Here is a 15528-nt window from a genome sequence, read left to right on the forward strand (position 1 = left end):
ATTAGACTTGCTTCATTCATTAGACTTCATTCCCCATAGGTAATGCCGGACTCAGATTTTTCTTTAACTCACTTTTATTTGGGTTAGCAAATTGCTTGTTTGGGTTTTTTTGTAAGTGTGTACCTCATAAAGAACTATTTGCCATGTAGGGTTTCAGTTACGGTTTGTTTTTATTTTCCTTGTTGAAAACTATTACTTTTTTTTTTCTTAATTGGATAAACAAGTTATTATTAGACTTTCCCTTTTCAGAATTGGAAAATGCCCAGAAAGGCTTTAGCTCACACTTTCCAAACACAAATTTACTTCTAAATTGAGACCAAACATGGAAGAATTTAGAATGTTAGGTGAATAATTTGTGTAGTTATGAGCAGATGGAAACAAAGTAAAATGAAAAAAAATTAGTCTTGACAAATAACTGTTTGATTCTTACAATGTTTAAGTTGGTGGTTTTAAATTGTCCGTGAACTATGCAAATAAGTTAGTGGGAAAAGACTGAGGAAAGCAAGCCTACGGTCAGTAGCTTTAAATTAGCTTGTACCAAAGGGTTCTTCTGTAAAATTTTCAGGGAGTTTTCAATCAGAAAAGATTGAAAGCTATTGATATAAGAGTTTAATAATGTCCCATTTCATTTTTTCTTAGTTCTTGCGGTTCAAAGAGTTAAAAAGTTTGGGTTTATGACATTTACTGTTTTAAAATAGTCATTTGACAAAGATACATTACAGTGACATCTGTGATTCACCATGATAGTTTTGTGGGGCAGATGATCATTTAATGTTTTCAGTGGAAGCAAATAGATTGTGCTTGGAGCATGGATGTTATCCCAGTGATCACAAACTGTCCTGACAATGTTATGTCTAGCTCTCATTCTTGCATCTTTAGTCTATAAAAACTCTCTAAATTAAGCTGTAGAGATGAGATCTGCGTGACCTTAAAAAGCTGGAAATAGTAAAATTAGTGCTTCCAACTGTTGAAAAATTTCTCTCCTAAAACACTGGATGACAACAGCGTCTGCTGGTACAAGTAAACAGTGAAGAATGGCACTAAATTCCATACCTGTGCTGTTACACTCAATATCTTTTTTATGGGCAAAGATGAAAAACACCTTAAATCTAAAGGCAAGAAGTTGTTGTTGTTATTATAATTAAAGTGTTTACAGTCTAATCCAGGACTCATTACTTGTTCAGATCTAATAATTACAGGAAAAGAAAGAATGCTTCTGTACAGGGGCAAGTCTCAACAAATAACAATACAGTTAAAGTCATTGAACATACAAAGTGTCTGCCTTTTTATCCTGCTGTAATGCTCACCCTTCCCCTGCTCCTCTGGGCCTTAAGTTGGGTTCATTCTGGTAGTGGGTATGTGGAGAGATGTTTCAGTAGTTGTCAGCATCTAAAGGACTTCAGATGCTGACAGGGGGAATATGATGTTTATGTTGATAGTTTCTTCTTCGTCACTCTAGGATCCACTTGGGGTCATTTTTATGTTTGCTAACAAGCTTTTAAACTTGGCTCTTTCTTCATTGGTCTGCAGCTCCTCATTACATCTGAATTTACAATATGTGGTACCTCACATACACGTTAGATACTATTTCTTTGTTCTGTTTATTACCTCTAAAACCGGTTTTGTCCAGCCTCAAGTCTGCAGTTCTTTAAGTGACCATGGGTGAGCTGTCCGCAGTGCTTCCAAGCATCAGTTCTGTACCCTATCTCTTTCTATCCCGTGCTCATACTCCGCTCTGTCCTGTGTCTCCGCTTCTCAAGTCCTCTGCTATCATACCAGGCCTGTGTTTTTCTGCGCTACATCATTGTGTTAGAATTGTAAAATAATGATGGTACCACGCAAAGATAAACAAAAGTAAAAACAAATTAGCCACAGACATCTGGGCAGTTGGAAAAATTGTTGTTAAGACTAAACCAAGTTTAATTGCAGGCTAAAACAAAGTTGCAGGCAGGTCAAGAAAAGTTCAGACAAAGCAAGCCTGAAAAGCCTAAGTCATCGGGGTTTGCAAGCCACCCTACAAGGCTTACAGCCAGTCACTAGTGATGGCAATATGGTATTACAGGGCTACAGGGTAACAGTGCTGCAAGGGCCAACAATGAACTCTGGTAATATATTAGCTGTCATGTTACCACCATCTGTTAAATACAGAGATCTGGGTCTGATGCCCAGCTCAGAAAGTTCCTAGGGTGCTTGTCAGCTGAATCTGAGGGTGCAAACCTGGAGATGCCTCATAAAATACCAGTACTGCTCATTATACTGTTTTTCTCAGCCTCTCGCGCTGCCTGCTCTCAGAGAGGACTCCAGGCCTGATTACCCTTCTGCTCTGACCCAGTCTTTATATTCAGCTTTTGGTCCTGCCTTTTAGCCAGAAGCTACTGCCTCTCTAGCAGGGACAGCGGATATAGGAATGTGTGCCCATACTGAGATGCAATTCAGTATCTTAAGTTTAAACTGTTGCTGAAAGTGGCTTTGATGAGATGGTGGGCTATAAACTTGTGTGGATGAAATGCAGGTAGCTGTTCTCGTCTGGGCCAAAAGAGTAAGACAGGTAGCTGTGGGCAGAAACATCATCTCTGCCGCCTTGCCTTGGCGGTTTGACTACTGAGGTAAGCAGCATGCTTATGAATTTCTGATAAGGTGTGGTGGGAGGCACTAAGAGTTATCAGGAGAAGCCGACGTCACTGTTGCTTGCCTTCAGCATGTAAAAATTGAGTCAAATATATCAGTCATGAGAGTGAGTTAGTCATGAACTCTAAGAACGGAAAGTGATTTGGGATGCATCCTTCACATTTTCAGGCTTTTCTGTATCCATGCGAAATTTGCTTTTAAAAATAGTGAGGTTCAGATAAACTTGGCCTGTAGTAACACACCAGTTTTGTAAGGCATGTTAGTGCCTGGAGAATTGACAAAACTCTGACATTTAAGCTCATATTTTTGAGCACTGAGTGCTGGAAGGAACTCAGCACTAATATATGCCCTTTGTCCTTGCATAGCGTTTATATCTTTCTGTGATCGTTGCTATCATCCCTGCCGCACTCATTTTTTAAAATAAACTTTTGAAGCCCACTAACATACATCAATTCTAAAGATTGATCAGTACTAGTTGCTGAAAGCAAACCAGTACATTGTGGTTACAATTATTTGAAAATTGTTTTTAAAAGCCCTGGACTCAAGAAATCCATGGCCATACCCTATAGGAGTCTTAATTTTTGTCTGAATTTTGGACTGAAATGTTTATTACATTTGGTCTGTTAGAAGATGAGAGTGAAAGAAAGTTGTTATAGCAGAATAAAGTGTTGCACAGCGCATACTGCAGCTATACAAGTACTTCCTACCTTCTCTGTCTGAACAGACCACTTTAATCTGTAATATATTGGAGTGAGGAGACATGAACCTTCTAAGTAAGTACTCGCAACATTTTTATTTGTTCATGGCTGTTCATATATTTGCTCATTTTACACATTAAACCAATCAGAGTTGTAGTAACCTTTAGTAACTCTTTCCAAACTTTATTCTATCTCTGTGTTTTCTGTCTTATAGCTAGCATCATAATATCGACTACAAGAAATTTATTTTCTATAATAGCTCCTTTGTTCAATCACACCTCAACAAAGAATATAGTATTTCAGTAACGCTGATAGTCAAAGCTGGGAAACCTCAGGGGAATTTTCACAAGTAGGAGACAATTGTTGAAATATGATATTCTAATAGGAGTCTGCCGATCCTACATTGGAGAATGATTTGTAATCAAACTCATAGAAATATTTCAGTGATATTTGGTGTGATTTCCTCTTATGAAGTCACTTCAATGACACACAAGCCACTTATGATCTATTTTTTTTGTAGGTCACATACTTTATTTATTCCAGTTTTGTGCTACTGATTTAAGCCTTCTAAATTCAGCAACCAAATATGACAAGTTTCAATATATTCCAAATATTTTTCCATTATGTTTTAAAGTGACCCATGTCTGTCAATACATGTAATCTTTCCCACACGGTTGTGCTTCATTAGCTCTGCTACCAGCTAAGAATCCATTTAGTAAATGATATTGTCAGATCCTATTAGCAACAGTTCAGTTTATACTTGATGTGGACTTTGCTTTTTGCAAATGTGGTGAAGTGTACTTTCTGTTAAAATCCAGGTAGCACATTAGTGAGCATGTTGGTCAGCAGGGTCAATTATGTTCCTGGTGCAATTACAGCTTTCTATGAACTATTAACTGGGCCTTGCTGACATCTTCCAATTTCTTTTTTCTTACCTAAATTCTAGATGTGCTGTCTACTGCTGATAATTGTCATCAGCACAGTCACTAAAAATAAACTATTGTTATTGATGTTGAAGTGTAGAAATGTTGGTTTCTCTGAAGTTACTGTCTTAGCCTGTTTTTTCTGAAGAACATCAGTAGTGTCCTTCCTTGTGACTTGCAATGAGCAGATGGTAACATTATGAGACCTCTGAAAGAATACTTTTTAATGTTTTCTGGCTTTGTTGGGAAATAAAATTGTGGCTTCCTTTTCTGAAAGAGACGTGTTTGTAGCAGTTCCTTGCCTATTGCAGAAAAGCTTGGACAAATTAGTGTATCTCACACTCTTGTCACTTCATTTCTCACTTCCCCTTCTCATTGGCCTTGGTCAGAATACGGCTGCTGTGACTCTATTGTGAAGGGCAGGGAGGATGTGTATGTGTTTGTGTGTGCATATGGGAGGGAGATATGGGGATATGGGGAAACTGGGATATGAGATATGGGGAAACTGGGATAGCACGTGTGCAATCCACCAGCCTGGAGCGCGCCTGCTGCATTGGACAATGCAAACACAGGATAATGCAGTCCCTTTAGTCATCCTTGAGTCTCCTCTTGCTCCTTCCCAGTGCTTGTGTTCCTGAATAATTTCTAAATGTATAAGCATTTTTGAGTATATGAAACCTGTGTCTTGCTCAAGGCCCACTCAGAAATAGGTTTATTTCTTCTTTCACTGTCTGTCTTGAGGCATAGCTAATGGCTGACAGCTGACGAGCAATATCTTTTGCTTCGTTTAGTCCTGAGTTCTACCACTTCTTGAGAAGTAGTTCAGCAATCCATCCTTCCTCACATCTACCAGCCCTACTCCCTTTCAGCTGTCATCTCAGCTCACATCTGACTTTATCTGACTGGTGGAGAACCCTGTGTGAAACTCCATAGTTTCTCCTCACAACTTGGGCAAGAAAGCAAACCAAATGTTGTGGGTCTTTTTCCCAGATTCTAGGAATCTAGACAGGGTTTTCTGGATGACTTGGAAGTCTTTGACAGCAAAGTGGGGTCTGCGTGCTGTCTAAATAGATTGTCAAGGAAAATATTCAGAAACTGGCAAGACACTGAAGCAGCACGCTCCCCCCCCATTATATCTGACAGCGCAATCTTAATGTTAACCCATGTGGGAAAATGCAGTGTCAGGAAAGTAAACAAATGTTTAGACTGTGATCCTGGAGTGCAATCCTGTTGCATAGGTGAAGCTCAGTGGTTTCAGAGGAGAATGTGTGATCCCATCAAACACATGGAAGACAGTGCTAACAGTAGCCTGTTATTCCTGGGTTGTTTCGACCAGAATACACTAGCTTTAATTAGTGCTACATCAGTCTGTGAAGTGGATGAGTATTATAGGCAGATAGATTGGATAGTTCCCTAGACTTTTTGTTGTAATCCAAGCTCGACCGAAACTTCTGATTACAGATCCAGTTTCAGTGCTTTTATCCCTCTGTGTCTTCCGTGGTACCCCTCTCTCATTGCCTGTATGTTGGAGGATATTTTACTACCATCTGTCTGTAATCAACAGCAATGTGAAATCTTTAGCAAATGTTAAGGTGTTCCTGGTTCATCTCCATTTCAGGCCATAAACTCTTGGGGATTTTTTTGGGTTTTTTTCTGCCTTTGTTCACCTACCCCACCCTCTCCTACAGCAGGAGGAGGAGCTCAGAGAGGGGGTTAAGCTCTTTTTTCCAGTCAGAACAATACTGTTTCTGCATCGTGAGCAGCATGGTTATGATGAAAGACTGCTTTAGAAGAGGCAGGCTTTAGGAGGGTGTCCAAAGGACTATCAAATTCAGAAATGTGTTTCCAGTCCGAACTTCTCAACGGAAAATATGTCTCCTGTTCTTATGGGCTTTTCCATGCCTGTATAGGTAGTGTGAGAACCCCTGGTCATGAAAGAAGTCATCCCATGCACAGGAAACTTCACCATGGTGTACCCAGCACTTTTCTTTGGAAGAGGGTAAAGGTTAATTTAGGGTAAAGATCATTTGTAAGATGTTTCTGAGAGGGTTGGACTGCTCTGTAGCAAGACTCATAATTTTCCATGGCTTTGTGCTGTACTCAACTTGATAAAAGCTGTTACGCAAAGTAGAACAGAGCTGTGCTTTTTCCTTTTTAGTTAGCAAACGTGTGTGTTACAAATGCTTACTTCCATCTGTGGGTGTCCATATTTTTGTGCTTATAGAAGGAGTACTGAAGTGTTGTGATGACAAGTGAAATTAAAACAATATCTCATTAAATTAAGAATGTTAATTGTATTTCAGTTGTGAATATGGACAAATAGTCTTAATTTGCAAAAAGAACTAACTGGCCTAAATTGCAGTTTTCTATTAAAAGTACTCAAATATATTAAGAGGTAAAATTAGGTTTTTAGATTAATTGAGTTTGATGAAGTTCATAGCAGGGAAGGATCAAGAAAAAAGTTTGTGACTTACAGATTTGTCTGTAACTAAGTGGGAGAGGGTGGACAGGAAAGCAAAGAGAAAGCAAGCTACTTTCTGCTGCTGAAATGGCCTTTTATCTAAATATCACTGAAAGGTTGCATTTCGGGATTTCCAGGCTGCACAAATACATTCATTATATCTTGTGGTAGTTTATTTCATTTTATTGTGGAAGACTTTCCCCTGCTCTTGCTGAGGTCACCCACTTGCTCATAATTCTGAAGAAGGCTTCAGAGAGGGACAAGAACACTCTTCAGGGAAAACTTATTGTTTTGTCCTTGGTAATCAAGATTCTGGTCAGTGGGAGAGGGGGACATTGAACCAGCTTGTGAGGAGAACCTAGACTTAAGGGGCAGATTGAGAGGGGGAAATACAGCTCCTTTATGGAGCTTATGGACTAGCACCTGCCAAGCGTGTTCTTGGTGGGGAAGTAATTTCAGTTAGAGGCAAAGGTCCATTATGGATGCTGGCACCACTTACTTTCTTTTGCCTTCCCAAGGGGTGTGGTAAGTGGGATGTCCTAGATCACAGGGTAGCTAAAGGGGAATGAAACTTTTGTCAGCCAATGGATCTGCAGTAGGTGTAGTCTGTGCTGTAACCCCCACGAGTTTGGTCAGAAGAAAGAATCTGAATCAAGGTGTCAAGCTCATGGCTCTGAGTTTTCCCATTGTGATCTGTGTGAGATTCAGGACATTCTTTAAATGAGACAGAAGAGTGAAGTACAGAAGAATGAGACTTTAAAAAAAATAGCTCTTACTCAGTGTCGGTCTCTGCAGGTTTTCACTGGGAGCCGCTGTCCTTCAAGCTTACATTCTGCTCTTGGGCAGCCTCTGCACCCATGAGTGATAGGGTTGGTCCAGAACTTCACCTCATATCCTGAAGCATGGTCCTTAAAGTTCCTTCTGTCTTCTTTGAAACAGCTGTTGGAGATGGGATGCTGGAATTGATGAAAGATTGGTCTTGAGCCAGCATGGCAAATCTTGTTTCACTACCACAGTTTTCTATGGTTGGAGGTAAAAAAAAAAAAAAAAAGAAAAAGTCTGTATGCTCGTTATACTAGAGATGGTACTCTTACATGGAAGGCAAGGTAGTCATAACTTACCATATTCTGGTATTTTATCCTTTTCATTATTTTGTCCATAATGATACAGTTAATAGGATGTTAGTCGGAAACCTAGCCATGTTGCAGGTCCAAAATCTGTCTGCAGTATTAGTAAGGGCAAAGCCAAAGGCTATGCATAGGTGCATGTGCCTTCTTCAAAATGGGGTTTGCTTGGACTTGAATTACATCAGCCTTTGGGATTGCTCCTCTAGGAGTGGTACCAGTCTTTTGTACCGTCTAAGGAAACTATTTGGTGTGTTAATACTACCTTTAATTGATTTCTATCAAAAACATGATCATAAAGTTGTAATGATTGAAATGGTTGTAATTCAAGAGGGTGATCAGAGCAGCTGTCGTTTGGGTCTCTCAGGCTATGCTGTGAAGAGAGGGAAGTCATCCCTGCCTGAGCTAGCACAACTGTGGGAGAGATCCAGTTTACCCAGCTGCAGCATCAGGTCTAAGCTAGTCGTTTAAATTCTTTCTATAATTAGAGAGAGAGAGAGGTATCTTCATGGGGTGATTCATCCCACCTACCTTGGAAAATGGTGATTCATTCTCTGAAACTGCCTGTCTCACCATTGACTATATAGAGAACCTGGGCAGTGAGTTGAGATCACATACCTGCCTTCTATGCAGTTTAGGTGAGATAAAACCCTTTCCATAAGTGGTAAGAGCTCATACCTATGTTCTTAAAGCAGTCTTGGGTAATTGGTAGGGCTGGCAATTAAATCGAAAAGCTCAGGCTGGACTTTCCCATCTCTTTTATTGTAGTATGGCATACATGGGAGTTCTTAAAAGGCATAACCTATTAATGCAATTTTGTACTTGAATGAGATGGTACCACCAGCAAATACAAACCTTCAGTTAACATATAGATTTAAAAATAAAGTCACTTTTCCTGTATGCTTATTGCCAGCTGTTCATAGAAGCCTACCTCACACAGTAATTTCAACCAATGGAGAAAGAACCCTGCATCCTGATCTTTTGAACTTCTGTGTTTTGATACAGGATCTTTTCTCCTGACAGTGGCAGTTAAAACTCTTCCAAACAGCAAAATTGTGAAAGTTTAACTGTAGAAAAACCAGAATAGTAACAAATGCTGTCTCATACTAAACATATCATATACATTCCTTTTTCTTAATAGCACCAGTCCTTTCAGTAAACACGTTTATATGTTTCTTACAATTATTCTACTCACTCAGTAAATGCTGACCTGAAGTCAGTCCTTTTCAGCCTAAGCTTATTTCTTTGTGCTCCTGCTCTAACTGGCTGTTGCTATGACTACCGCTGGGTGAGGTCCAGCAGAGGATCATACTCTTTTTCTAGTTTCGGTAAACTTTAGTGTGAGAGCTAGTAATCAGAAGTTAAATTTACAGTTAATCTGGGAATGGTACCTGCTTGTTGGTTGTGATTTTTGCTATGCAAAAAGATTGGTTATTTATGCTGATTATTTTGTTAATTTTTTAGATGTGGACTTAACTGATGTTATGATATGCAAAATCCCTCCACACATGAGGAAAAGAGCCCTCTGTAAGTATGATCAGTGTCAGTAAGTTAAAAATGTATCATTAGGTGAGAAATTAATGTTGCAATTTAAACGAATAGTTGAGAACTTAGAGAGAGACTCTCAAGGATTGACCCTTTTTAAGGATGTCAGCAACTACAGAGATTTTGGATGAAAAACAACTGGAGTCTTTAACCTAACTGCTGCCTGACCTGTACCTATGTGAACATGTTAGTTATTATCTAATAAGGTATTTGTAGGATTTGGGGGAAGAGGCTATGGCATCCTGTTTAAATCTCTGCAAGCACATTTTGTAGTTCTGTTTCATTAGGCATTTAGGTTTAACGGACTTACAAACCATTAAACGTCACGTTACCTAAAGAACAAACCAAGGAAAACCTATTGCTGAAAGAAGGGGAAAAAAACAGAATGGAAAGACTTGGAAACTGGCAGAGAATTTTGATGGAAGTTTTATTTGACCAAATCTTAGGACATTTAGTACTATTTGAGAAATACTGGTGTTTCACTAGCCACTTAACCACTTAAACATTAAAAAAAAGAAAAAGGAAAGGGGAAAAAAAAAAGCTTTTTTACTGTGGTGATCAAACTTTGGAACAACCAGGTTAGCCGAAGAGGTTATGGCCAGAGAGGTCAATTCTTGTCCAAAACCAACTGGAAACGATCCTGCGCAACTTGCTCTAGGTGACCCTGCTTTTGAGCAGGGGGATCGGATTAGATGAACTCCAGAGATCCCTTCCAACCTCAACTATTCTGTGATTCTGTATGAATTGGAAAACTGCCTGCTCTAATTTTTTGCTCTCATAAATTCTATCTATAAACAGGATGTTGTTTTATATGCTGTCACTAAGTTTCAAAGCTTTTGGGGATAGGATGTTCAGAGCTTTCAAATTCTGCTTCTTCCACTCAAGCATTCCCCTTTTTCCTGTTTGGAATTGGCTTATGACATTATAATGTATAAACCTGAGTTGAATCACTGAGACAAATTATTACTTCTAAGTGGCAACAGACTGGCCCATCTGGTGGAAACGGCTCAAATTCCTTCCTCCCTAGAATGAGCTCTCCATTTAAAAGCTCATTCCTAAGCTCATGTAGATGGCCAGGATTGCGTTTAATTCAGTTGTCTTAGATGCTTAATTTGCATCTGAATTTTAGATGTCCAGTGAACCAGTGCTAGTTAAGAAGATGCTTGTGTTCCCTGTGGAGAGAGGGAGATTCTTTTGAAATCCTCCAGAGGGAGATGCTGACTAGTGAAATTCAGACACTTAAGTTAGGCAGGTTGAATGTTCCTTTGAAGGCCTTCAGACAGTTTTAAAATGCCCGTTTAAAACACAAGTAAATCCTAGGTGCTTTATTTAATTGGAACGCATCTTGCCCGTTGTTAGGTCCATCAACCTAAAAGGAAAAAAGATATGCTCCCATTATGCAGCATGGTTCAAATGTTTTGTAAAATGAATGAGGAGCTGCTGTAAAGGTATTAGTCACCATATTACTACCTTCCAGTTTTATCAGATTTTACTCCTAATCTCACTTCCTAAATGAATGGAGTTTGTCATAATAGTATGAAATGAATACAAAAGTTCAATAACTGCAGTGCTAATGTGGCTGATGGAAGGAACATTCAAATTTATCAGCCAAACCAAAAGCACCACATTTAACTACGTAACCAAATTTTCTGTAGGCTGTGTGCTTCTTTCCTACCATAATGTTTCACTTCATAGGCATTGTGAGGGAAAGAACAACTGTCATGGATGTCTGTAGACCAATAAAGTGTAGGGTGAAGGAAAAGCAGGGGCACTGCCATGTGCCACAGCAGCAGGCATCCCCTTTCCTTTTTTTTTAACAACATCCTCCCATAATTTCAGCCTCGCTCTGGCCCAGTGTGTTTTATTTACAGTTTTCAACATCCCTTTCTGATGGCAGTAGAGCCTGGAATGACACAGTGTGCTGACACTAACAACATTTCTTGCCCTTTGTTCTGCGTTCTGCCGACCCATTGTCCCTTTGTCCTTATCCCTTGTCCTACCTCTGCAGACAGAGGCCCCATCTGACAAATTTACTTGTGCTCCCCAGGGATTATGAAAACCAGGAAACTTCATTAAGGCTGGTTTAATAACGTAGACAAAGGAGAAGGGCAGGTGGTCTGTTAACGAGTCTCTCTCAACCCCCATTCTCTGACAGAAGAGCCGTTCTTGCATGTGGTACAGTCTTCAACAATTTGCAGTAAAATGCTACAGATGTACATGCAAATTGAGTTACTGTGCATTGGATCTGCTTTGAGCGTTTTATTTGAATGACCTGAGGCAATTTTATGACAGTAGGTTTGCTGCTGTTAAAAAGAACAGTAGCTGATAGCGACCTGAAATTTTGATGTATGTTTTTGCTCTCTTTATTGTTTAGCATGGTAATGTTAGAGGAATAGCAGTTGGAGACAACCTGCTACATTCTGCTAGTCTGTAAGACAAACATCAGTAAAGCCAAGCAGCAAGAAAAGAAGGGTTCTTCATGACAAAATGACAGCAAGAGAACACAGTCCACGCCATGGTGCAAAATCCCGCACCGTGCAACGGGCCTCCACCATTGATGTCACCTCTGACATGCTAGGCCTTTCTCTAGCAGGTATGTACCTTCATGTCAGCTGTTGCTACTTTCAGAATCTACCTTGCACTAATATTGATTTTTTTCTTTTAATTGCCAGAAGATTTATGTGTGTCTGGTTACCTGGAGGGAATGAGATAAAGGAATTACACTAAAGAATTAAAAAATTTTAAACTTACAGTTTTTAAAATAGACAAAACATTAAAATTGGAGAGGGAAGAAAAAAATTAAACTAGAGTTTGTGCAGTTATGTTTATCAGTCAAAAGTAAGAAGCAGGGGGAGAAAACAACAAAAGAATGTCAAGGTCCAGGAAGAGTCTTGGCAACCTTCTTATTTGACATTGTATAAAATTTTCAAGAGGGTTCAGGGAGCTGAGAATTATCTCTCTCATCTTTAATGGTGAGTAAATTGGGATTGTAACCCGCAGAGGCTTTTCTTTGATTAGTGAGAGAGATGGGTACTTTCAAACTTCTCCCTATTTGCTGATCACAGAGGAGATACATCTGATTTAGTAATTTGGAGTTAATAGTGGCTCAGACACTAAGTGGATTTAATCCTGTTGTTTTCTACTGAGATTTGGCATTTTATATTCCCATATTCCATATAATCTTGCATAGTTTTACATATTTTAACGTGTTTATACAATGAGATCATCTCAGGTTTTTCAAATCATTTTTAGATACCAAATATTAGCTAATATATCTTTTAAATACCAGTCATAGCTCCTTAAATTAAAATTATTTTTTTTTCTATAAAATTTAATTTCTTTCTCTATATGACTGCAACTTCAGGAAGGGATTCACGTGACAGCAATGTTTGGCTAATCTTGTGTTAATTTTTCTGATTTACAGGAAACATTCAGGATCCAGATGAGCCTATTTTAGAGTTCAGTTTAGGTAGGCTTGGTGATTTTTATGCTAATTTTGGCGATACACGCTCTTGAGTATATGTGTGGTTTTTTAATTGTTGATTTTGAAATTCCTTTCATATAGTAAGGATTGAAACTTTGCTTCAGTTTTCATGGAGATGTGGTAAAGTTTTCTTGCTGCTTGTACAGTATCTTTTGATAAGCAGACAGCAATTTGATTTTGTTATGTTTTTAAAAGTCTGTAATTAAAACACCTGTCCTATAAAATTTTAAATGTCTGCTATGGGAGTGTTATTGTTAAATGTTTATTTTATGTGAAGATGCAGTGAAACTGTCTTCAGTCTCGTATATCACCAGTTCAGGTCTTCAAGCAAACTGAAGATTTGCTGAAAATACCATTTTAGGACAGAATATTTTCTAAGTTACCAACTATTATACATACCTTCTTTCCTGTGGTCTTTGCTGTCAAGTGATAATATGAGATGCAGAAGTGACCTAATTTCTGAGATGTTAAATTTGGTCAAGAAGCTTGTGCAATGACTCACCTCACTTGAAGAATAAGTGAAAAATATTTCCTTTGTGAAAATTCAGTCCGCGTTTTCAACTGCAGCATGGTTTTTTTGTCTTAACAGTGGACTAATGTTTGGAAGGTTACGCTCTTAACAGCATGTTTGAAATAAAAAATCAGAAAATTTTATCAGATGTATGTAATTCTATTATGAATAATAATCTTAACAAGAACTCCTCAAAGCTGCATAAGATGCTTTAAATATTTTCGGATAAATTAAAAATATCTGGAAGTGCAAAGCTATTTAATGTACATTTAAACATTTTGCTTGCCCAGGTAAGTTTCAGAATTAACTCTCTGCATCTAGCTGAAGCAGAGTCAGGCAACAATGTAGTGACCTGTATCTTGCTAGGTAGACTTTGGCTCTGAAGTTTAATGTAATTGTGTATAGTCACTCACTGAAATTTTTGGTAGTTGTTTCCCACTCGCCATAGTCCCTTCCCAGCAGTTAAACTCACAATAACATTTTAGAGGAACTAAATTGCTGTTCTTTTACAATTACAAGCTAGTTCTCATAGTAGTGCTGTTTGGTCGATGTTCAAGCACTTCTATTGGTTCTCCATGGCAAAATGCCGTTTGGTAATGGGCTTAATGGAGCATGACTTCAAATCAAATGCAGCCGCGCTCAGGAGATTCCCAGAGGAAAACCTATGCATGTACACTGTTCTAATGAGCAGTGGCAGGGGAGTAGATAGGCAGGTGTTTGTAGTGAATAAGTTTAAATTACAGCTCTACAGCTTGGAGCCAAACTGATCTGATTGCACACTTACTGTTTGCATGCACAAAGGTGAGTGATATCTGCCTCTATAGTGTGGTGGTAGAATGAATATTAGGCCCTTCGTGGCTTTATTGCTCGGGTTATGTAATATGCTTTTATAAAAATGTAGTCTTACAGCAATATGAAAAAGATCCTGAGTCTAAATTTCTTTATCTATTGCATACCTAAAGCTTGCAGTGAGCTGCTAACTCCATCGCTAGATCGAAAACCAAATAGTTTTGTAGCAGTGAGTGTAACTACACCTCCTCAGGCATTCTGGACGAAGCATGCACAGACAGAAATTATTGAGGTAAGAGGTACTCACGGATCAGATTTAAAATTGAAGCTAACTCAGGAAGCATTTCCTCCTAACAAATACCACCTTGCATTAATTTTTGCCTTTTTTGTTTATGATTCCAGGGAACAAGTAATCCTATCTTTCTAAGCAGCATTGCCTTTTTCCAAGACTCTCTTATCAATCAAATGACACAAATCAAACTCTCCGTGTATGACGTCAAAGATAGATCTCAGGGAACAGTAAGTTTTCTTTATTCTGTTGCCTGCCCAGTCGGTGTGGAGCAAGGAGATAAAACTAGTAACTTCTGTGGAAGAAAGCAAAGGCGTAGCAGCGTTGATACTAAAGAAGGCAAGATGGGTAGGGAAGGAAGGGCAAATGCCATGAGATGGACTTGGCACACTGGGAAGCATTGCCAGTTTTCTCAAATAAGGCTTGTCTGCGACAAGTTTGGGAACTGTTGATTTAAATTAAGAGGTCCCATCACTTGTTCTCTTGTGCTGTGGACCTCTTTACTGAACTAGATAACGAATGGGATCCAATACCCCCTAACTCAGGCCTCTAACCTGTGCGAAAATGTTGGGCCCATTGGGTCCATAATGAAACAGTCCTTTTCAACAGAGCTGTTAAATTCCAGAAATTGCCTTACCCTGACACCTTAGTGATTTTGTTCAGGGGTAAGATTTGTTCCCTTACTGAAAAAAGTGCCAGTCCTTCCATGTAACTACTTGGATCTGTGGGCAGCTCAGGCCATTTATTCTCATGCTGTTGCCCAGAATACTGTTTCAGGCCCCACAGGCCTGCTTTTCGGTGGCTTCCTCAGGGGCAGTAGAGCTGTCCCTCTCTGTACAGTGCTTCATGGGGAGGCTCTAGGGAGAAGGAATATCTCCGGAGGAGGTAAGCTTTTCAGGAGGAGCCAAGTTTGGGTCAGGGAGGGACTATGAAGTGTTGACCTAGTCAGTCTGAGCCCCATCCAGTCATTGCTTTCAATGTTCCTGTATTGCTAGGCCTAAGCTTGTATATATTGAGGTGCCTCCACTCAAATCCTAGAGAAAGAAAAATGTTTATTGTCCTCCAGTAGGAAAAAG

General features: G+C 39.2%; 1 protein-coding gene across 15 annotated transcripts in view; it reads left to right on the top strand.

Annotated features, from left to right (window-relative positions):
* Window positions 1–15528, top strand: part of INPP4A (inositol polyphosphate-4-phosphatase type I A) — a 131654-nt gene that overhangs the window by 67488 nt on the left and 48638 nt on the right. For all 15 annotated transcript variants that reach the window (XM_054212636.1, XM_054212473.1, XM_054212714.1 and 12 more), the window contains 5 exons: window positions 9299–9361; window positions 11754–11972; window positions 12804–12848; window positions 14337–14455; window positions 14566–14682. In XM_054212636.1, coding sequence (XP_054068611.1) covers window positions 11867–11972; window positions 12804–12848; window positions 14337–14455; window positions 14566–14682 — 387 coding nt within the window. In that variant the 5' untranslated portion in view covers window positions 9299–9361; window positions 11754–11866. The remainder of the gene's footprint in view (window positions 1–9298; window positions 9362–11753; window positions 11973–12803; window positions 12849–14336; window positions 14456–14565; window positions 14683–15528) is intronic.

This window comes from Rissa tridactyla, chromosome 1, assembly GCF_028500815.1.
Source record: "Rissa tridactyla isolate bRisTri1 chromosome 1, bRisTri1.patW.cur.20221130, whole genome shotgun sequence".
NCBI classification, from domain to species: domain Eukaryota; kingdom Metazoa; phylum Chordata; class Aves; order Charadriiformes; family Laridae; genus Rissa; species Rissa tridactyla.